The 24457-nt window shown below is 33.7% G+C and overlaps 1 protein-coding gene across 1 annotated transcript in view; it reads right to left on the bottom strand.

Moving 5' to 3' along the window:
* Nucleotides 1-349: 349 nt before the first annotated feature.
* Nucleotides 350-24457, bottom strand: part of LOC129238733 (uncharacterized) — a 73388-nt gene continuing 49280 nt past the window's right edge. Inside the window, exons 3-7 of the mRNA XM_054873885.1 lie at nucleotides 9792-9990; nucleotides 9645-9730; nucleotides 5953-6208; nucleotides 3880-5882; nucleotides 350-3734 (exon numbers count right to left, since the gene is read on the bottom strand). Of these exons, the coding sequence (XP_054729860.1) occupies nucleotides 2699-3734; nucleotides 3880-5882; nucleotides 5953-6208; nucleotides 9645-9730; nucleotides 9792-9990 (3580 nt within the window). The 3' untranslated portion in view covers nucleotides 350-2698. The remainder of the gene's footprint in view (nucleotides 3735-3879; nucleotides 5883-5952; nucleotides 6209-9644; nucleotides 9731-9791; nucleotides 9991-24457) is intronic.

The raw sequence follows: 24457 nt of genomic DNA, 5'->3' as shown, positions 1-24457 counted from the left end.
TTACACCTTATTTGTTGCTGGATTCACCATAAAAACGTGTATTGACAATCCTTCATTTCACTTCATTTCAAAGTAAAAAATTTTTTAATTTTTTAACTTTTTTTTACGATTTACGAGTTTACGCCTTCAGCGTTTTGAAAACGATTTTTATTAAAGAATGCGTTTTGCTGCATGGCTGCTTGGAAAAAATTATATTTTTTTTTGTTACAAATTGCGCATAAATATTTTATTTCAAATAAAAAATATAAAAATAATTATTTAAATGACTTAAGTCTTTGTGTAAAGGAAATTAGTTTTAGCAATCCCATTTGTTGCTTAGGGTGGCATGTAAATAAATACTTAAAAAATATAAAAATTAAATTGCAATTTTATTTGTTTTTTTTTTCATAGCTTTGCCATTGGAGTATACAAGATTGTTATTTTCGTTTTTCGTTTTAATTTCATTAGAACCCACACAACATATTCACTAACAATAATAAAGAAAATATGCGCTTAGCAGCATAAAAACTAAACAAAGAAATGTGAAACAAAATCTAAATAGTGTAAAGGACTAGGAAACATGAACATCGTACATCGTTGCTGGTTTTTGCAGCATGGAAAGGGCGATGTGTTACTCCAGTTTAAGAAATACAATTTTACGTGCCTTAACTTTTTTTTGTTTGTTTAGTTCTTCTATGCACAACAGTTCGTTCGACAGGTAGTCATTTGCACGTTAGTTGCACAAATAGAATTTTTTTTTTAATTACTGGGAGCAACTAGCGTAAATTTTACAGTACATAATTTTTAATTTGCAAGTTTAGTTTAAAACACACCTCCCTTTTTCAAACACTTGAAACACTTAACAAAAAAGAACAGCTTATTTTTAGCAACCAGCTTTTTTAGCGCACATCAGCGTAGTAATAAATAAAATATTTTAGTTACTAAGCTTATTTACTTGTTTGTCTTAAAATTGCCATTTTTTCAGAATGCACTCTCTTTTTATATATTTTATTTAATTTTTATAATTTTTTTTTTGTTTTCTTTTTTTGTTAATACTGCATTCCTTCAATAATTGATTACTTCATTACTTTATTAATTCATTTTCAATAAAACATAGTTGCTTAACAATTGTTTACTCCAGCTTTTCATTTAGCTTCGCTTCTTAAAACGTTAGTAGAATATTTTGGCTTTCAATTGTTTTTTTTTTGTTTGTTTTTTTTCTCTTGTTTTTCTCCTTTTTCTTTACTTCTTTACATACACCATCAATCCTTATTAAATCATTGATTTGTGTGTTTCCACTTAACGAGTATAAAACTTTATTTTTTATATTTCAATATTTATAATTGGGTATATATATGTTTGGGTATGTATGTATATACATATATATGTGTATATATATATATGGATATATGTATTGTGAACAGGAAGATATAGTTATTCAATTTAAATTACTGATATTTTATATTTGTATAGCGCGGGAACTTAAGTGGTAAGTGTTAAGTGGTTTTCTTTTTGTTTTTTTATTATTCTTATTTTTTTCTTGTTTTGCTCGCAGGGTTGACGCACTTTTACAAACTAACAAATAATTTTATGACATAACTGAACAAAAGCTGACAACAACAAAAAAGAGTTTGATACGGCAATGAAGATATGAAATGGAAATGGGTTTATAAAACATAATGAAAAGTGACAGAGTTGTGAAGGGTTGACGCCAAAAAGGCATTTTTGTTCGTTTTGTTTTTTCTTTCAACTTTCTTTGAGTTAGTTACTGGCTATAGAAAGTTACAGCTGCTTGTAAATTTAGAGAAAATATGAACGACATAATTTGTGAAATTTTTACTGTAAACTAAGTTCTAGAACCGAAAAAGAATGCGAATTTATAGTCATTCTTTTAAGATTTGACACTGACATGGAAAAATATACTTCAGGTTTTATTGAAATTTATCAGAAATTTTAGTTCGTTTTGGAAGCGATCAACATAAACTTTTCTGCAAATACTCTGAAATTGCATTGTAGATCGTTAGTAATTATTTCGCACAAAAACTTTTCATTTAGCTGAGAAAGTTGCATGATTAAAATGATTTTTTGCAATCACTGTATAATTTGAAAAAAAAAAAAATATTAAGCATAAAAAGTTCATTTACAGTTTGGCGGCTCGTTTTAAACGGAACGGCACGAATTGATATCCGCCATTTCGCAGGCATTTCCCAAAATTGTTTTGTATGCGAAATTTTTTGCTACATCAGCAACAACAAATCAGATATGTAGTATACATAGGGTATTATTTCAACTGCTCAAAGTGCATTTTTTCCATCTCTTTCTACCCATTTTTTCTTATTTGATTTTCATTATTTTCTTTTTTTGTTTTTATAATCTAATTCTCAAGCCTTCACTTTCCCGCCTGCCTTGCTATCTAAGTAAATCACTAATCACTACTACTAAGTTCCTATAGCCAAAGCTGACTTGCCGCAAATCCGTTTCCCACCTAAACGCAGCTGCAACCTTTCATTTACGCTTCAAACATTAACCCCCGCCGTTTACAACTCTTTAAATCAGTGCGCAAATTAATAACAACTATGAAATCACTGTAAAAATGCGTTATGAAATTGCAGATAAACAAACAAAACGCAACAATCATTGATTGCTGCTCTCAAACTCAATTTACAGTATGCTTGCTTATAACTTGTTCCTGCTGCCTGCTATCTGCTGCCTTGTGCCCTTACTTCGACGAAGCTGCATTCGTCGCCCCGCTGGCGACTTGCGTTGGAGCTGAGGCTGACGTCGTTGTTTGCTGTTGCTGCATACGCTGCTGCTGCTGTTGCTGTTGTTGTTGCTTTAGTTTGTCGAATATTTGCAGCTTTGATTTGACAGCTCCCTCGCACACTGTCAAACGTTGCTGTGTCGGTTTCTTATCTAAATCGAAGCAGAATGCTTCGTAATCGGTATTTATTGTCGCATGTCGCTTGAAGTCTGTATAGCGCCGCATGTCGTACGATCCCAAATTGCTTAGACCATATGTGGTAGCGGCCATTGCGGCGGCGGCAGCCGTCGAGGCGGAACTGTTCGATGTGCTTGTGTGTGTGCTGCCTGCACTAGTAGTTGTACCGCTGCTGCTGCGTAGAAACGCATTTCGGCTGGGCGGCGCCATCTCAGGTACTTGTCGCTTCCGTTCGAAATACTCAACAATTGTGGCGATTTGCTCTGATCGCTTGCTGGGTATAGCAGTGAAGGAGCGATCATCCCACAGCAACGAATCGGAGCCGGCCAAGCTGCTGATGTCATCCGAACTGTCGGTGTAAATGGAAGAGGTGCGATTTTTGCAATAGAGCAATTGGTTGACGGCAAAATTATTGCGTTGCAGCACCGAATGTATGCCCGAGTCCAGTGCCAAACGATTCATGAGACCCATATCGATGGAGGTGGTCGACGCTGCCGTGGCTGTGGCATTAGGGTCGTGCAGATTTGTTGCCCCCAAGAGATGATGATGACAGGTGTAGCGTCGGTGGTGCGGGCGTCCGGTGTCGGGCAGTTCCAGATCGTCGAGGGAACGTAACGCTGCCGCTTCGTGCGAGAGGGATGCTGCCGATGAAGAGGTATTCACCGTGTTCATTTCAGGGTCAAACAGCAATACCGAGGAAGAGTTAGACGAAGAGTCAGTGAAGAGTTGGCCGCTATTGTTTTGTTGTGCTTGTAGGCCTGCTGTCGAGCCCGTGCAGGCGTAGTAGCAGCAACGACACAGATTGGCCAATTTATCACTATATGAAAAATCAGAATATTGATTAAAATAAAATTATATTTTCTATTTTCTAAAGTGCATGCACCAGCTTGCAAGAAGAGTCGTTTTTGTGTCGAAAGCCTACGAGTAAATTTTCGTGCAAGCTGATATGGATGGTGACTCACTTGATTTCGTTGTTGGAACCCGCCTCGAGCATAAGCTGTGATTTCAGTTGCTCAATGCAACAATTGCTGCCGCACACGAAGGGCATGGCACCACTGCCGCCCCCGCCACTGCAGTTCAGTTGCCGATATGTGGTCGAGTTGGTGATTGCCGGATCAGATTCCTCGTTGAAACATGAGTAGAATCCACTCTCGATGGAATCGCGCCGCGTGAGTGTACCTTTAATTGGCAGCAAATCACTGGGTTTTATTTCATGCAGCTCAAAGTCTGTACACGACGAAATGGATGCCGGTGTGGCTACTGACGATGTGATTGGCGGCGGTGGCGGTGGCGTTGACGACGCGCTTGCAGATGCAACACTATTTGCTGTGACTTTTATTTTTGGTGAATCGCGTTGCTCACAGCCATCCTCAGAAGTGGAGTCCATTGCGTTTGCAGGCACATCAGCAGTAACAGTCGATGACGCCATCGTACACGTGGTGGTTGTTGCTGTTGACACCGTTGCATTAATAGCAGTGGACGTAGACTTTTCCAGATTAGCATTGCCATTGCTGCTGCCGGTGACGCTACTACTCAAAAAGAGTGGATGTGTGAAAAGCGAGTTGGCACGATATTTTCGCGCAGCTGGTGTGGACAGGTGCAGAGCGCGTGGTTCGGCGGAATCATCGCTGCTCGACTCAGCATCGGCGCAGTTCCCACCGCCATCGCCATCAGGCTCACCATCGGACGCGCAATCGTCACAATCGTCGTCCTCCTCTGCGACGGGCGAGTCTGCTGTTGGCACTGCTGCGCCATTGCAATGTGCTGCTTTCAACTCGATAACGCTCAATTTGCGTGTCATCTGCGGCGATGTGGGTAAGCTCTTTGGTTCGTTAGGTGTCGATGGCAAACCACGCCCACCACCACCAACGCCACCAGCACTCAAGCGTGCAGCCACAGCGCAGCCAACTTCACTTGTCGTCGCTGTTTTGTTTGTGCTTTTAGCCAACTCAGCCGCCAACTCTTTGAAGAACGGTGCTGACATCTCAAAACATGAACTGAAAAGATCTCCAACACCGGCGGCGTAAGTTTTCGGATTTGCGCCAAGTATCTTCTTGACGCCACGCAATTGCGCCAGCGTAGTGAATGGATTGCTTTTCACACCATTGTGATCGGAACGGATGGGCTTGTAGTGTGGGTCCTTCAAACACATTGTCTCCGCCACTTTGCGCAAAGTCAGTGCAGCAGTTTGCGGCGTCGGCAGTTGTTTCGTAGCCGCCGCTGTTTGTGTGATGTCGGCCGCGACGGCGGCAATACTAGGTTGCCCCGATGCTGCCTTCTCACTTCCGCCATTTATGCGCGCCTGTGCGGGTGGTGTTGGTGAGTGTGTGGATGAGCGTTGCCGTTGCATTTGATGGCAGCGCGCCTTGTCGCTGGGCGTAGTGTGCAGGGGGAAGTGAATGATGTTTTCGCTAAACGAGCGACGATGCTGCTGTAATTGCAGATCGGCCTCGAGCTTTTTAGTGACACGACGCACGCGTGTCTCCAGTACACGATACTCAAATTCGTTGTATTCCGCTGACGAGCCATTTGGTGTCTGATAGGGCGTTGTGCTGCAGCCAGTGCCATCGCCGCCTTTGCCATTAGGAAAACGAAAGCCGCTCTCATCTAATTCGTTGTAATGCCGTGGTGACAACGACCCAGCAGGTGCGGTTTGAACAACCGGCGCCACTTTCGACGAAGTGCTCTTGCGACAGCTACAGCAGCCAGCTTCTTGAAGTGAATTGCTGGAGTAGCATTGTTGCATGCAGCCGTTCTTGTGACTCGCCGCTTGATTTTGGTTTCCAGCTTCCATGGCTGTCATGCTACTGCCGCTAAGTGATCCATTTAATTCAAGTGAATTCGGCGGGCTCGATGAATTCAACGCTGCACTGCAGTCGCCATTGCAGCCATTTTCATATTCCTGCAATATTTGCTTCAGCTTTTTAATAGCATCATGGAAAGTCGGTCGGCTTTTGGCTTCATACTAAGAGTATAGGAAAATGAAGAAAAAATGTCAGTATATTTTACATAATTTTCAAAGTGAATAAACTTACGATGCAACAGTAGAATGCCAATCTCAAAAATACAGCAGGTGTATCCATGGGGCACAGCTCGGCGAAGGCTAAATAATCTAGGCCGAATGCGTCGGTGCGTGGCATCACATCCGGATCGGCGACAATGCGCGCTATTATCTCGCATTGTATAATACCAAACGAGAAGACATCACTCGTCTGGTCGTACCACTGACCCTTCAGGCACTCGGGGCTTACCCAATATGGTGAACCAACCGTGTCTAGGCGTGTTTTGCCGCTGGAAAAATGCGTTCAAATCAGTTTGACAAGAAAATATTGACCAACAGAATATATTCTAACTTTTAGCTTTAAATACAGTGGCTAAATCGCATAATCGGACAAAAAGCACTACCAATTTTTAAAAAAAAGTAGCCTCTTTTTTTCTCCATTCAGTCTGCAAGCAAGCAAGGCTTCCTTGAGAGAGTTTGAGATCAAACGCAGTGCTGTTTGTCCGATTACGCGATTTAGTCACTGTATTTATCTGTTACACATTTGATAAATCAATTTTTTCGACATTAGAAGTTTTTGCTTAACAGTTTAGCGATTGGTAGGTAAAAAGCGCTAGGTCGAATTAAGTAGTTTTGATGAAAAGCTTTAGCAAGGCAAATGAAACAGCTTTTGAATTTATTAAGCGCTACTACTACATTTCCGCGGAATGTACTACTATCGGTTTTTTTTTTAGTTTGTAATCTTGTTTTTTTTTTTAATCTTGTTTTTTTTTGTTTATTTTTAATTTTTTTTTTTTTGTATCTTTTTTTTAATTTTCTTCATTAAGTTTTTTTTTTATAAACTTAATTACGCACCTACAACATTTTTAATATCTTTATTCTTTTTTTTTCTTTGTTTTTAATTAAAATATATTTGTTAATTTTTTTATTTTAGTTTTTATTGTATTTCATTTCTCTTATTTAATTTTTTTGTGTTTTTTTTTCTACTTTTTTTCATTAATTCTTTTTAATATAGTATTTTTTTACTTATTTTTTTTATTATTTACTTAGTTTATTTATTTATTTTTTTTTTATTTTTTTTTTAGTATTTATTGTTTTTATTTATTTATTTTTTAGTATTTGTTTATTTATTTTTTTTATAATTTTTTTTTATTTATTATTTTTTTCGTTTATTTTTTTTTTGTTTTTATTTATTTTGTATATATTTTTTATTAATAAACTTGGTTGGTTTGTTGGTTTAAGGGTGACCCCGCATCGGAGTGCCACATAGACCGCAAGTTGGGTACGTTGTGTTGCCCTAGAGCTCATTATTTTAAATGATTTCCCCACCTAACCGAGATTTTTATTGTAGATTTTGGTCAAAGATATTAATTCGTTTCGAAAATTTGATGAGAGATTCGATCTTCAGGTCCGAGAGTACTGAAAGATTGTCAATTGTTGGAGAGCCTAGAAGAGCGAATCGACTTCTGGCTAGACCGGGACAACTGCACAGCAAATGTCTGCTCGATACTTCCTCATCTTCGTCCTCGCAGTATCTGCACAGGTCGTTTTGAGGAACCCCGAGCCGACGTGCGTGAGTGCCCAAAAGGCAGTGGCCGATGATAAGAGATATTATATGCCTTAGTTCGTGTTTCGAAAGACTTATAAGGGTTTTTGTCTGTTTCAGATTGTAGGATGGCCAGATTTGTCTGGTCGTAACGCAAGTAGTTTCCACTCGCCACCTCCGATCAGCAATGCTGTGAAATTCTCGATCAATAAGCAATTTACATGTTGAGAGCGGAATGTGGATTGTGGGTAAGTTACTAACATTTGATTGCGCAGCTCCAGCTCTTGCGAGCTCATCAGCTTTGCAGTTACCTTCGAATCCACTGTGACCCGGTATCCAGATAACTTGGACAGAATTCTGAACACTTATCTCGTTAAGAGATAAGAGACAGGATCGAACCACATCTGAGTGGGTATAAGAGGAGCTGAGTGCTCGAACGGCCGCTTGACTGTCGGTGAAAAAGCGGATATCCTCTAGTGATATTCTATTTTTCAAGAGAGTTTTCGCAGCATACCAGATAGCGCATACTTCCGCTTGGAATACGCTATAGTAGTCGGGTAATCTAAATGATAGATTGATGTGAGGGGAATTGGAAAAGATTCCAAATCCCACTTTGCCGTCTTGTTTTGAACCATCTGTATATATAATCAGAGGGCCTTCGATTTCGGTTAGATTTGTCTTCCATTCTTCCCTAGTTGGGAGTGAACAGGAGAATAGCAAGGGTGGTGATGGAAGACTTACATGATAGTCTATGTCGAAAGAGATAACAGTGTTCCTGTTCAGTATGGCCGAATGGCCAAGATACTCATTCCATTTCGATATAGCATTCATGCGTGTCTCTGCTTTCGCTGCAATCGCTTTGCCAGCCAGATCGATAGGGAACAAGTGAAGCAACGTATTTAGAGCCTTAGTAGGTGTTGTACATAAGCATCCTGTTATCAGGAGGCAGGCTGTTCTTTGAACTCGATCAATTGTGGCTACTCTACAAAGTTTTTCGAGTGCTGTCCACCGAACAACCACACCGTAGAAGAGTATCGGTTTGATGATCGAGGTATATATCCAATAAATGATCCGAGGTGAAAAACCCCAGGTTTTGCCTATAGCTTTCTTACAAGTATTGAGAGCTATGAAAGCTTTTTTACATCTGTTTTTGATGTTCAATTTCCAACTCAACTTCCTATCTAGAATAACTCCTAGATATTTAGCTGAATCAGATAGGAGTAATGATTCCCCTTTTAAAGTTATTGTTTGCAGTGGAGGAGATTGTTGTTTCCTATTGAAGAGAACAAGATCTGTCTTGGCTGGATTTGCATTTAGTCCGCATTCGGTGCACCATTTTGACAGAATATTGATTGAGCGTTGCATGAGCTCAGTGAGGGTATTCAAGTGTTTGATGTGGAATGCCACTATCCCCTTGCGGTCGTCCAGTGCTTGAACGCTTTCCTGGTCCAGGAGCAGCGTGACATGTCTGGAGTTTCCTGAAGGCTCTTCCACCTTAACTACCCTCCAGTTTTCGGTGGGTAGGTTCGGGTTTCCGATCTTCAGTAGCTCCAGGATGGTTTCCGGATCGGATGGCTCTACAGGTATTCTTGCTCTGCCGCGAGGTTTGTTGGGAATTTCGCTCCTTTTGATTAGTTGGAGATTCGCTCCGGGCCATACCTCGCCGAGTCGGTCGAGGGCCTTGCCGTACAGGCTGACAGAGCGTTGATCTGAGCACGCGATCAACTTGACCCTTGCTTGGAACCAACCCGCGTCAGAGCAGAAAGGAGGGGGTCCTGGGTTCTGCTTCAGAACGTCCAGGTAGCCCAACTGAAGTTTTCTCTCCACAATCTTCCAGTTTGATGGAGAGATGAAACCGTCAGGGTGGCTCTTATCCACCACCGCCAACTTCGCAGAACTTGCGTAATTTGACCTCAGAGGAAGTTTTATGCTTCTTGGGGTCGTTGGAACTAGGAGGATCCTATTTATTTTATTTATTTTTTTTTTTGTTATTTATTTTTTTTATTTATTTGTTTTTATTTTTTTTTTTTAATTTTTTTTTTTTTTTTTTTTTTTTGTTTTATTTATTATTTTTATTTTTTTTTTGTTTATTAATAAACTCAGTTACGCACCTACAACATTTTTAAATCAAATTTTCAATTTCAGATAATATTTAGTTAATAAGTATAAAGTAAACTTACTGTTTATCTGGTATTTTTGCAGCCAAACCAAAGTCGCCTACCACTGCATCAAACTGCCCATCAGGCATATTGCGAATTAACACATTCTAAAAATAATGGAAATTACTTGAAAATTGCATTTTATTAGTTTTAAAATTTTTCACGCACTTTGCTTGTTAAATCGCGATGGAAAATGCCCGCATCATGTACATACGCCATACCGTTGGCTATACCCAGCGCCAGTCTTAATTTCATTCCAGCAGTCAGCACGGCCTCTTGGTTAGCCAGCAGCTGCTCCAGCGAACCGCCTTCGATGTACTCAGTCAGCGCATGCAGCTGGCCTTCTTGTACGCACACACCCATAAAACTGTAAAAATTAATGAGAAAAAAATCGAAATTTTAATTTAAAAAGCAATTAAGGAAAATTAAAGAATTTTGAAATAAATACAACTTTTAGTGGATAAACTAATTAATAATATTTTAAGAAAAAAAATGTATTCTTCGGTAAATTTATCCCAACATTTTTTAAAATAATTTTTACTGAAATTATATTTATCCTTCTTTAAAAATATTTAATTGCGTAAAAATATTTCATTGCATTTGCATAACGCACATTTACTTAGGTGTTACAATGGCACATGCGCACAGTTTGCCTATCCCTGTTGTAAGGTGCATTTACAACTAATGAAGCGCTGGCATACAGGTGGTACAAGTAACTATTGCTCGAAAATCTTATGCAGCTATCAGAGATAATGAAATGTTCTCAGAAAAAAAGTTATTTAACCTTAGAAAGTTAAACCTTTATTGCTCTGAATATCGTGCTGGACTTGCAGTAACTGCACTAAGAATTTCGAAATTTTATGAACATTTTTGAACTAAATAATTAAAAAAGAGATGTAAAATAAGATTTTGTACTTTACGGTATCCACCAAAATGGTTTCAGCGTGCCTTCGGCCAGCCATTATAACCTAACCTATCCTAATACTTTATACTTGGAATTTTAAAAGAGATACTTTTTTTTTATCAGATATAAAAGTGAGGAGTCACAAATTTACGAAGTTAGCTTGCAACGTAGTTCCAAGAGGTTTACCTTTCTTAAATTTGTGAAGCATTTTAAAATTTTCATTTCTTGCTCGAGCAAAAATATTTATATTCTTGCCCTAAAACTATTACATTTTTTTTCATTTTATTAAATTTTTTTATTATTATTTAATTTTTTATATATTAAATTGTTTTTTTTTTTTACTTATTTTTGTATCATTAAATTTTTAATATTATTTTATTTCTTTTGTATATTATCTTTTTTTAATGTTATTTTATTTCTTTTCTTTATTGTTTTTAATTATTTAATTTTTGGGAATATTATCAAACTCTTTATTTAATTGTTTTCAGTTATTTAAAAATTTTATATTATTTAATTTCTGTTTCTGTATATTATTTGATTTTTTTATATTATTTATTTTTTTTATGTTATTTAGTTGTTTATATTATTTAATTTTTTTATATAATTTGATTTTTTTATATTCTTTGATTTTTTATTTTATTTAAATTTTTTTATGCTATTATTTTTTTATGTTAGTAAGGTTTTTTTATATTATTAAATTTTTTATTTAATTTTTTTTATTACTTAATTATGTTTGTTTTTTACTTTTTTTATATTATTTATTATTTGATTTTTTTATAATATTTAATTTTTTTTATGCTATTTATTTTTTTTTTATATCTTATATTATTTAATTTTTTTATACTACTTACTGTTTCTGTATATTATTTGATTTTTTTATATTATTTATTTTTTTTATGTTATTTAGTTGTCTATATTATTTAATTTTTTTATATAATTTGATTTTTTTATATTCTTTGATTTTTTTATTTTATTTAAATTTTTTTATGCTATTATTTTTTTATGTTAGTAAGGTTTTTTTATATTATTAAATTTTTTATTTAATTTTTTTTATTACTTAATTATGTTTGTTTTTTACTTTTTTTATATTATTTATTATTTGATTTTTTTATAATATTTAATTTTTTTTATGCTATTTATTTTTTTTTTATATCTTATATTATTTAATTTTTTTATACTACTTAATTTTTTTATTATTTAATTTTTTTTATTACTTAACTTTGTTTGTTTTTTACTTTTTTTATAATATTTAATTTTTTTATGTTATTTATTTTTTTTTTTTAATTGCTTATATTATTTAATTTTTTTAATACTACTTAATTTTTCCATAGTATTTAATTTTTATGGTACTAATTTTTTTTTATATTATTTAATTTTTTTTTTAATATTATTATATTTATTATTATTTAAATATGAAAACTTAAATTTATATGCTGTGTTTTTAGGGCTGTGCACATTTTTTTTTCGTTTTTGCTTCAATACTATTTTAAATTTAATGACAGCTATAGCTAGCTTTAGCCATTAATCTAACAAAGTGTGTTAGTAGGGCGATAAGCTTTTGGGTTGCAGACAAAGCTTAAACAGCGTACAATATTAAAATTTATTATCAGATTAACGGTAAGCAGCCCAGGTTTGATTAAATAAATTTCTATCAAAAGAATGTCTTCTCATAAATGGCGTCAATGGAATGGCCGATATAGGCACAAAATAAATTTTACGATAAGATTTCAATGGCCCATGAGCTGATTAGTTAATGAAATAAAGTATTGTCAGTAGATAAGATAAATAAAGTATAGTATGTACATATGTATGTATAGTGCAAAGTCCGTAAAAAATTTTAAGTATTTGTGTACGTGCTTTCGTATAGATGCATAAATAGTTTGCACATCTTAGATTTATATAAAGTACATATATACACATGTATATACTCAGTCTACCAAATTAATTCGCAATGAATTGAATTGATTTTAGCTAGAAGTTCTGCTTTTTTCGTACATCTGGTCACATCCTGCAATTCACAAAAAAAATGAAAACAAGATAATTTCATTAAATTTATTTATTTATTTTTTTTTAACTTTTCTATATTTTTTTAATGTTCTTTTTAATTTTTTTTTTTTGTTTTTTTTTTTTTAATTTTTTAAAATTATTTTTTTTTATATTATTTCTTTAAATTTATATATATATTTTCTTAATTTTTTTTTATATTTTTTTAAATTTTTTTTATATTTTTTTTATTTTTTTTTATTTTGGTTTTTTTTTTTTTTTTATTTTTTTAATTTTTTTTTATTTTTTTATTTTTTTTTTATTTTTTTAATTTTTTTTTTAATTTTTTTTGTTTTGTTAATTTTTTTTTTTTAATTTTTTTTTGTTTTGTTCATTTTTTTTTAATTTTTTTTGTTTGTATTGTATGTTTTAATTAAATTAATTTGATTTAATAATTTTAATGTTTGTGAAGTTACAAAAGTTCAGCTTTGATAAATATTAAATAAAATAGGCTTCTCATTTTTTTTAGAAATTTAGATGAAAACAACAAAAAACCTGTTTTCTTAAGGCCAACCTCTTGAATAAATTTAATAAATAAGACTAGTATACAGCCAAACACGCCCGAGATCCATTTCATCCAATTTCTAAATAAATCAGTCGCTGAGAACGACAATCCAGATCATTTTTTCCTCTCTCGTAAATTTGGAGATATTATCAAATAAGCAAAAAGCAAAGAAGAAAAAAGGTTGATCACAATTTTTTCAGAGAAGTATCAACAAGTATTTATTTTAATGCCTTAGGTCCCATAAGGGATTGAGGACCGGAATAAGCAGAATCGGAGGGAGCTATGTCTGGACTATACGGCGGGTGGGGTAATACTTCCCAGCCAAGCGTTCCAAGGTATTTTTTGACAGGTTGAGCAACATGCGGCCGAGCGTTGTCGTGTTGCAAAATAACCTTGTCGTGCCTTTTTACCGTTTCCGGCCGTTTTTCTTTAAATGCCCGGCTTAAACGCATCAATTGCAGTCGGTAACGATCCCCCGTGATTGTTTCGCCCGGTTGGAGCAGCTCAAAATATACGACGCCGACCTGATCCCACCAAATGCAGAGCATGATTTTCTTGCCGTGAATATTCTGCTTGGCCGTCGACGTTGATGCGTGGCCGGGCAAACCCCATGCTTTTTTGCGTTTTGGGTTATCGTAGTGGATCCATTTTTCGTCGCCAGTCACCACCCGATGCAAAAAACCCTTCCGATTTTGTCGCTCGATCAGCAATTCGCACGTAAAAAATCGCCGTTCGACGTCGCGCAGCTTCAACTCGTACGGGACCCAATGTCCTTGCTTTTGGATCATTCCCATCACTTTTAGACGCTTGCAAACGGTTGATTTATCAACGCCCAATGATTCAGCAAGCTCTTCTTGGGTTTAGCACGAGTCCTCGTTTACCAATTCCCCCAATTCCGCGTCCTCGAACTTTTTGGGCTGGCCAAGACGCTCCTTGTCTTCGGTGTGAAAATGACCACTTTTGAATCGTCGAAACCAGTACTCACATGTTGAAATCGACGGAGTATGGTCTGGGTAGGCCTCCTGCAGCAATTCACGGGCTTGGGCTGTATTTTTTTTTCAAATTGAAGCAGAAAAGCAAAGCTTCCCGCAAATTGCGTTTCGACGGCACGAAAGTTGACATACTCGGAGCACGAAAACACTGCGTTGTTTATACTTCAGCGAAATGACAGATACTGATAAACAAAGCCTAGGGATGAGGCTTTGTCATGAATATATATTCAGTATTGCCAATGCGATAAAGTGATAAATAGCGCCATCTGTGTGTCACCTTTAAAACTAATTCAACCTCCTACTTTAAATTTTCTATTTGAAGCAATTTTAGAAATGTTCTTTTAAAGTACTGGTTTTAGCAAAATAAAATGTCAAATTTTAACTTAAAAATTTAAGGTGTAAAATATATGCGTACATAACAAACACTTCTTGAAAATTTATTGAGAACATTTCAAAAAGTCTTTTCGCAGACAGAAAAAACCATCAAAATGGTTCGTTCACTTCTGAATAATAGAAAAACATTTCTACCCACAAAAAATACTAAAATATGAATTTAGATTTATGTCCAGCTATAAAAAATCTCTCTAATGGAATCCGGTAAGCGGTCGTTGCTGACAGACTATGAAGTCCATGTGGTTCAGTCGTCTTCTGTTATCTTTCAGTCACTGATACCAAATCAGCAAATCAGCATTGGAAGTTATGCGATTCAGCAGCACGTGCAGCAAATGATAATACTTTGTAATGAACCTTTTGAAGGTACGGTTATCTCTCACTGAGGTGATAAGCAATAACAAAAAATTGGTGGATAATAAAATAATAAATTGAATAGTAGGTAATAAACAAATAAAAAATACAGACATCGTTGGGCGGCATGAAGTACTACACATAGATAAAAGATAGATATGCGTGGCGTACATGACAATTGGCCGCAATTGGCCGATGTTGCCCTCAAAGTCAAAATAATACAGGTCATTTTACTCAAATGCACCCGAATATATGCAGTAGAGTCACAAGAATGTCTGAATCTTACACAACGGTATGTATGGTCGTTTTAAAAACAAATTTAAGATTAAAAAAACAAATTTAAAAATAAAATAAAAAAAACATAAAAAAAATTAAAATAGAAAAAAAAAAAAAATAGAAGAAAAATAAAAATAGACAAAACAAATAAAATAACAAAAAAATAAAATGAAGAAATAAAATAAAGAAATAAATTAAAAAAAAAATTAAAAACAAAATAAAAATTAAATAAAAAAATTTTAATAAAAAAATAAAAAAAGAAAGAAAAAAAAATTAAATTAAAAAAAAATTACAAAAAATTAAAACCAAATTAAGAAAAAATTAATAAAAATAAAACAACATTTCTAATATAAGATGAAGTAATAAAATAATAATAATTAAGAAAAAAAACAAGAATACAAAAAAATAAAAATATAACAAAAAATTAAAATAGAAAAAATAAAATAAAAAATAAATAAAAAAAATAAATTAAAAACAAAATAAAAATTTAAAAAATAAATTTGAACAAAAAAATTTTGTTTAATAAAAAGAAACATAAGAATAAAATTAAAAATCAATGAAAAAAAAAATTAAATAAAAAAAGAGAAAAAAAATTAAATAAAAAAAAATTAAATAAAAAAACAGAAAAAAATTAAATAAAAATAAAAAACAAATTAAGAAAAAATTAATAAAAATAAATAAAAAAATTTCTAATAAATATTAGATGAAGTAAAATTTTCGGAATATTTTGCGCCTTTAGTTAGCCATATCTCACGATGTGTACATACATTGCTTCGGCTCATACTGTACGGCATTTAAATATGACTCTATTCTTCAGAAAAAGTTCTTTACAGTTTAGTGTTTGGTAAAGCCGGTTTCTATTGTTACGTTTTAAAATGGCAGCAAGAAAACGGAAATTCAATTCAAATTCAAATTTTGTGTAATTTTTAAGGAACCAATATAGGTGGTATCGAGTGCAACAGCAAAGTGCTAATACTTTTAACTATATTCTGGTGGTCCAGACATCGAAAATAGACCTTTGAAATGTTGAAAATGTTGATAAAATCGCGGAAATCCTGAGGATAAGTCAGCAAACGGAACCCGTTTGAAACCATTAAATAATTCATAACATTAAGCTAAATTCACATGATTTGTGTACAGTAGTAGGATGCCTCCAAAAAGTTTTTTTACGGGAATTAAAAACAAAATAATATATTTTATAATTTATATTTCGGAAAAATATTAATATTTTACCGACCAATTTGAAAGTAGCTCTAAAAAAATTTTTGTTTTGGCAAAAATATTTGTTTTTTTTGTCATTTTACATTTTTTATTTTATTTTTATTTAATTTAATATTTTTTTAATTTAATTTTATTTATTGTTTGTTGTTTTTTTATTTGACAATTGAAAACACAACTTTTTTTTGGACAAAATTATTTGTACACTTTTTCATTTTATTTTTATTTAATTTAATATTTTTTATTTTTTATTTTTGTTGTTTTTTTATTTGACAGTACCTCCAAAAATCGCAATTTTCTTTTTTTTGTACAAAATTATTCCTTAATTTTTTCATTTTATTTTTATAAATTTTTTTTTTTTAATTTTTTTGTTGTTTGACAGTACCTCCAAAAACCACAATTTTCTTTTTTTGTACAAAATTATTTGTTCATTTTTTATTTTATTTTTATTTAATTTAATATTTTTTTAATTTAATTTAATTTATTTTTTGTTTTTTAATTTGACAGTACCTCAAAAAAACACAATTTGTTTTAGACAAAATTATTTGTTCCAAAAAATTGTCTCTTATTTTTTCTATTTTTTCATTTTTTGTTTTTTTTTTTTATTTTGTAAAATGGCAAAAACCATTTTGTTTATACAATTTTTTTATGTTTATGTTTTTTTAAATTTAATTATAATTTTATATTTTTTAATTTTTTTTTTATTAAAGAGTTAAAGCCTAAAGGTCCGATTTTTTATTTTGTCTATTTTTTTATTTTAGTTTGTTAAATGATTAAAACCTTTTTCATTAAATTTCTTTTATGTTTTTCTTTTTCTTTTCCTTTTTTTTATTTTAAAATTTTGTTTGTATTTTATATTTACAAAAAAATTATTTAGCTCTTTTTATTCCACTTCAACAATCGAAACGCCTTTATTGGAAAATCCTAAAGCAAAAGATATGAGTGGGTTTTATATTTTATTAAAAAATTAAATATTATCTGGGGATTATTCTCAAGTTATGGCATTTCCTCCTCACATCCAAAGACCGACCGGTCGTGATACATGGTTCGGCTCACGCAATATTTTCGGCCTCATAAATTATCTTTATGAAACACTTAAATTGCGATGGCATACAATAAAACAACTGATAATCAAGTAGACGATTTCGACATGAATGCTTGGAAAATTAATTGTGCAATCACGAGGCGTTTCAAAACGAATTTGAGGATGCGAAATAAAAGCAATTAATAAGAGAGTATTGCTCTGAGGTGAAACAGCAATATTGGCCAAGTTGGACAATGAACCTTTACTTGGCGTTACAACAGCAATAAAAACAAAAGCAATCATTGACAGGCATTAAAAAATGCAAAAACAAAAAAAATAAAAATATATATATAAAATATTTAAAGTCGGAAAAAGTAGCACTTAAGCAGTGGCACTGTGGCGTTTACGAGCATCAGTGCGCAAATTGGAAGATTTCGCATGCGTGAAATATTTACAAGCATGTGTGTGTGTGTGATTTTTCTTAATAATTTTTACCTAGTCTTGAGTTACGCTTTTTGTGTCTTATAGTTTAAATTTGAATGCCATGCACACACACACACACACATGCGTGTAAACTATTTCCATAATATTTATGCGCAATTAAAAATTCACTCATTGCTTTTTTCAAAACGCACTTGCACAGGAGAAATAAAAAATTTTACATTTTTGGCTCAATGGCTTGCAATAAATTTTATTACCATCCATAAACTAGGCCGAGTTGGCCGACCTGCTGCAGTGGTGAATTTGCGAATATCTGCTGTGCAATCGGCCAATGCTTTAATATTTCGTATTTATACGCAAACAAATCTAAAATTAAGAGCTTTTGAATATGTTTTGGCTGATCGCTTTCACCAAGCAGAGGCGGAAAAAAGTAGCAGCTAGGAATTTTTTGATATTTTTGACAAAAACAAAAAATTATTCAATATGCGCAAAGTACTCAAAAGCAAAAAGGAAGTCTATGAAGCGACGCACAAAGTAATTTATAAATATTTTTAGCGTTCGCTTTTAACTTTAAGTTCACTGGTGTAAGTTTACAAGTCAAAGTCAACTCATGTTTATGATCAGTAAACAAAATGTTGACATGCGAGCGTCCTTAACCTTTGCCGCCGCCGCTGCTACCGGCACAAACAAACCCATGCACACACACACATACACACTTCGCCACACAAAAGCAATTAAACGTTAATTTAATTTTAATGTGTTCAACCTGTACGTGAGTTGCAACACAAAGCAAGGCCCTGTATATACAGCCACTCATACACACATGCACACATACACGCATACACCGGTCCATATGTACCTACACATATTAAATATTCATGCGAAGACACTTTTGCGCCAAACACAACTGCCCACTCCGTGGCTCTTCACCCTATCCCGGCACATGCCACGTTCTGTCACATGGATGTCATGCGCAAATTTAAATTATTTAAGGTACTCAAACTTTTAATTGACAGTCGTTTTGTGTTAATGTGTATGTATGCTCATTCAGCAGAGAGCGGAAACTCGCCAAAAATTGTCAAAATTGTCAAGTTTTAAAAATAATAATACTGACAAATATCAATGACCACCGATATTGGTACTCGTACGCAATCGTAAGCGATAAAAATTGAAAAAAGCAACGACAAAATATTTACCAATATCCAAAATCTGCAAACCCCACAGTCTACATACAGAGAGTCTTAGAAGTATTCTTGCAAAGCGAGTATTTTCTAAGTGGTACTTTTTATTTAAATAGATGCAAGATTGTGTTATGCTAGTCATTACAGCAACAAATCACAGCAAATATTTCCATGCTATTGCTTTTTCAAGACTTGCGATTTATTGGCACTTTTATGATAAAAACTATCAGTTTGTGCCACTTGGGACTATTTATCGAAAAGGCAATCATTCAAATATAAACTGAACCACATCGTTGAAGTTGAAGCGGAAATTTTTGGGAGAGCGAAAGCCAATAACGAGGAATAGTCTTTACTTTTATTTGGCTGTTTTCCTAGAATTTTTGGGTTTTTTGAGTTATGAAATTATTGAAGGAAATTAGCGATATCATCTGGATCGGCAATCAGTGAAGCTTTTGCTATGGAATATTGAATTAAGTGCCTAACAGTATTTTCCTCGGTTCTCAAGTTAAAAATTCAAACGGAAGTACAATTAAGCAAAATTCACATGATATGTGTAGAGTAGGGTGCCTCATTAAAGTTGCAAAAAAGTTGCTATTTTTCTACCAGAATCAAAAGATTTATAAAATTTTATAAGATTTCCGCCAAATATTTCGAAAAAATACTAAGATTAAGAGCTGTACCGATTTGAAAATACTTTAAAAAAATCGAGAATTTTTTTATGAATAAAATTAATACTTTTTCAAAATATTTTTTATTTAGTTTATTTATTTCGTACATGTTCGAGTTTTTGCAAAGAAACTTCAAAAACAAAATTTAATTTTTGGCCAAATATTTAAAGAGAGATTAAAAAAGAATTTGCCTTTTTGCATTTGCCGTCATATCGTCGGCATTTGTAGTATGATAGGGACCTAAAGTTTTAACCCGACTCCGAACGGCAGATATTTTTATGAGGAGCTTTTTCATGGCCGAAATACACTCGGAGGTTTGCCTTTGCCTGCCGAGGGGCGAACGCTATTAGTAAAACGTGTTCTTAATTTTGGTGTTTCTCGGAGATTCGAACCTACGTTCTCTCTGTGAATGCCGTCAAGTACTTACCCACCATAAAAATGTAAAATGACGATCCCTACGTTCAACCAAAAATAAATCTAAATTGTTTTCCAATCGGAAATTTTCTTGGCAAAAGCTAAAACATTACTAGTATTAGTGTAATACTGAGATCTAGAGGGCAAGTACTAGTACGGGATACTTGAGGCCACGGAAAATTGGAACTAAAAACTGGTATCCTTGACACAAAAACATCGATACGTTATACCTTAAGAACGGACTGTAAATGAAGACTTTATATAATAGAAAAAAAAAACAAATTTCGAAATTACCTTGCTTAACTACTTCAGACTGGGAGGTACGGTACGGCGAACTATTTTTCGGCATGTTCTAATGTACCTACATTTTTATCAGTTTGACTACTTTTATTTTTTGCTCGAATGCGCATTTTTTTTTTATAAAAGTATTATAATGAATGAAAAATCTCGTTGCTTTTCAATATTTCTATTTTATATTAGCCGTAGCTGAATGATTGGTGCGTGACTATCATTCGAAAGTGCACAGATTCGAATCTTCCTGCATGAAACACCAAATGGTAGAAAAAGTTCTTTCTAACAGCGATCGATCCTCGGCAGACCACGGCAAAGGTCTGAGTGTATTTCTGCCATGAAAAAACTTGTCATAAAATACCGTTAGCCTTTTGGAGGCGTCATAAAATTATAAGTCACTCCGGAGCAACGTGAAGCTGGACACCACAAATTGGAGGAGAACCTCAGCCAAACAAACAACAAACGACGTACACCTCACACAGGCTGCAGCGAAAAAAGAAAGGTGCAGCACACGTTGACAAGTTTGGCTTAACAAAAAGAGTTTAATTAAATAAATTAAAGAAATTAAATAAAATTCATTTTTTTAATTTTTTTTTTAAATTTTTTTTTAATTTTTGTAATTTTTTTTTTTTTAATTTATATTTTATTTATTTTTTTTAATTTAAAAAAAATTTTTTTTTTTTAATTTTATTTTTTTATTTTTTTTTATTTTTATTTTTATTTTTTATTTTTTTTTATATTTTTTTTATTTATTGTGTTTAATTCTTTTTTTATATTTTTTATTTTTTCTTTCTTTTAATTTTTTTTCTTTTAATTTTTTTTTTCTTTTAATTTTTTTTTTCTTTCTTTTAATTTTTTTCTTTCTTTTAATTTTTTTTCTTTCTTTTAATTTTTTTTTCTCTCTTTTAACTTCTTTTTTTAATTTTTTTTTTCTTTTTTTTACTCTATTTTTGGATTTATTCTTACCATACCCAGTGGCCGGCCATTATACTTGTATTAGGTTTGTGCTTTCCTTTCTCTGACTTGAAAAGATAGGCCTATGAGAAGGCAGGTCACATATTTACACAGGTATGCATATAGAAACGTAGTTTTTCCTTAAAAAAAAAAAACATTGTTTTCCTTTCAAGGAGAACACCCTTTAGAACATTTCATTCTATCACATGACGAGCTTGCGGTAAGCGTATTTGTTTGTGTAAACGCGCGTGAATGGAAACACCAAACGCGGAGCAGGCCCCTAATTAAATATTATTGAAACGATACGATTTGTATGATTAAAGATGACCAAATATGTAAAGAAATTATGTTCAAAATTCAGTGCATAAGAATGAATGAATTAATTGGTAATAGAATATTTTCCTCTCTACCCCTTCCGGTACGTGCGAGTGTTTCACTCTAAACGTATCGTGGCGTTATTGTAAGTGGTCGACGGTCCACTCAAACTATTGTGGCAGTCGAAAGCACTTGAAAAGAAATGCTTTAACACAACACAACAAAAGAGCCAACGTCAAAAGAGATTTAATAAGAATTGTGTCAGCTCTACACATATTTACGTATCATTCAAGCGGACAATATAAATATTATTGATTATATCCACAGACATAAATATGTAAATAGCGTTTCTATTGAAGGAATTCTATATATTCGATAACTCAATGAACTTTTAACAGTAAAGCCCCACACGCTTTGTACCCCCACTCATCACGAAGAATAAAGCGTTGAATTCTAATTAACTTTTCTAAGAACTGTAATGCCCATCATTGCGCTTGAAGCAAAAAAAGCGGGGAGATATTCTGTAAACAGAATTGGAAATGCGATATTGACAACAACTCCATTGTGCATTAGATCCATTGGCAACAACAACCACATTCACAAAACAATAGCCAGGCAGCAGGCAGTCAGCGAACACTGGAGAAATTAAAAGATAACAAAATGCAAATGCCACAATTGAAATCAGAGCGCATCTAAGCAAAGATACTTGCACAAATAGAATAGACAAGAGATCTCTGTGTGTGTGGCAAAATGAACTAACAAAAGCAATAACAAACAGCACAAACACTTCAACCAAATGATATGTAAAACAAGAGTGGACACATACTATAGAACACACAGCCAACCACCATCAACAAGAAGCAGTCGAGTGCAAAATCTCACATAACCACACTCAAGACGTGAGCGACGCCGCTGCTCAAACTGCAAAGGTTAGTGCCTTTGCTGTTGGCGCGAATTGACACTCAGGTATAACAAATGAACTAACTAATACACATGCAGCATACACACACGCTCAGTTACATATGTAATCTGTACCAGTCTGTTGTTGCGATAGAAATCTGCAAGACTAAGAGAATGTAAACAACACAATTCTGTTATTGTTTCCCTTCTGCTCGCGCTTCTGTTGTTCCAGCGAAAAGGGCAATGCACATACATAATTTAGATATTTGAATTATGAAACTGAGTAAAAAGTCTACAACAACTGCAGACCCCAGTGCTAGTTGTCTGGTTGAATGTTTGGTGGCATTAGTTGACAGCATGCAGCTGTAGCTTCTTAGCCCACTTTTTTTAATGCAGTGACTTAACATTTTTTTAGTACAGTCAGCCGAGATTAACCTTACGCATTAACATTCCACGCAGACAGGCAGCGGCGCGATGAGAGCAGAGTGCAAATATTTCACTTCATGTGACAACAACAAGGATATCATATAAACAAAAACGAACCGTTATGTGACGTGTGTTTCAAGTTGCAAGTAGCAAGATGCATGGTGCATGATGCAAGAAGCAAGTTTAAGTTCAGGCGGCAGTCAACGAAGGGCTTATGTGTTGGTAATGATTTGTGGGTAATTTGCACGCGACTTCCGTATTATTTTTGCACTTCAGATGCGACTATTTCGATATAGAAGATAATTAAATAAAAGATAAAAGATGGAATGAAATTATAAAAATTATATTTCGGCATCTTTTCTTTGCGTAAGCCCACAGAAAATTTGTATCAGAGGACGTAAAAATTTTGTCCGCTTGAGAATAATAGGAGTGGCTATTAAATTAGAAATTGACTGACGCTGTTCTAAAAGAAGAGCGTACGAGGGTAGTTTGAAAACTCCGCCCCGTCAGCTATTTAATCAAATTGGTGAACAAATGGGAGACCGAGGGATCCGAGAGAGCTAAGTCTGGAGTCGAGAGGAGATTTGAAACGAGTTGGAACCCTAATTCTTTTAACTTTGCGATTACAATTACTGAGGCGTGAGCTGGTGCAATGCCGTGATTGAAAAAAAAACTCTACTTGGGAAGACTGCTCTTTTGGCGGCAAGTTAATTGCCTAAAAATGTAGTGTTTTTAAATATCATATTTCTCAAGCACCAAAATATATTGTCACTGTAAATTTTACATTCCCTTAACTTTATGCAAGAAAGATTAATTCGATCTTTTTTTGCGCTTTATCGAAGAATAATTAATTTTTTTTGGAAGATTTCACCCCTATATCTTTTATACTAGCTGTGTCAGTTAACTTCTGGAAATTTAGATAATTATTTCTAAGCATATATGTAAATTGAAAGACAGAATCATTCTTTACTTTCAGTCTAAGTTTGAAGTTGGCAGCACCTTTGGTTTGTACTTTATTCGGGTTTTTCGAAAGAACCGCTCTTAATACTATCTGAAAATTAGGGCGAAAATCGATCTGCAAAGATTTTTAGTCCTGCATTCAGAGTCATCGCCGCAGATTTTATGAGTCGGCTAATCACTGGAGATGAGCTTTGACTCCGAGAGCCACAAACAAAGTCAGGAGTGGAAGAAGAGCGGCCAAGGAAAACAAAGATGCTCAAGTCGAAACTGAAGGTGATACATATGTATATACAGGGTTGCCAATATTCGACGGATCCATCTGGCAACCCTGTATCTTTTGACAGAGACGTCAGATCGCTTAATGACATACCGCGTTGGAAGCGTCAGTCCAAGCAGATTTTTACCATGGAACAGTACACGCCACGCGAGCGCTCCCAAATTGTTGAAATTTACATTCAACAAAAACAAAAACAAAAGTCAATTGTGAAAACTCAACGTGCGTATAAAAAATTAAATAATGTGAAAAGTGCGCCTTCTAAGAACAGAATTAAACGTTTGTAGGAAAGGTTTTTGACTGG

Source organism: Anastrepha obliqua, chromosome 1 (genome assembly GCF_027943255.1).
Source record: "Anastrepha obliqua isolate idAnaObli1 chromosome 1, idAnaObli1_1.0, whole genome shotgun sequence".
NCBI lineage: Eukaryota > Metazoa > Arthropoda > Insecta > Diptera > Tephritidae > Anastrepha > Anastrepha obliqua.
Note: the sequence above shows the minus strand (reverse complement) of the source record. Positions and strands in the feature narration are given on the sequence as shown.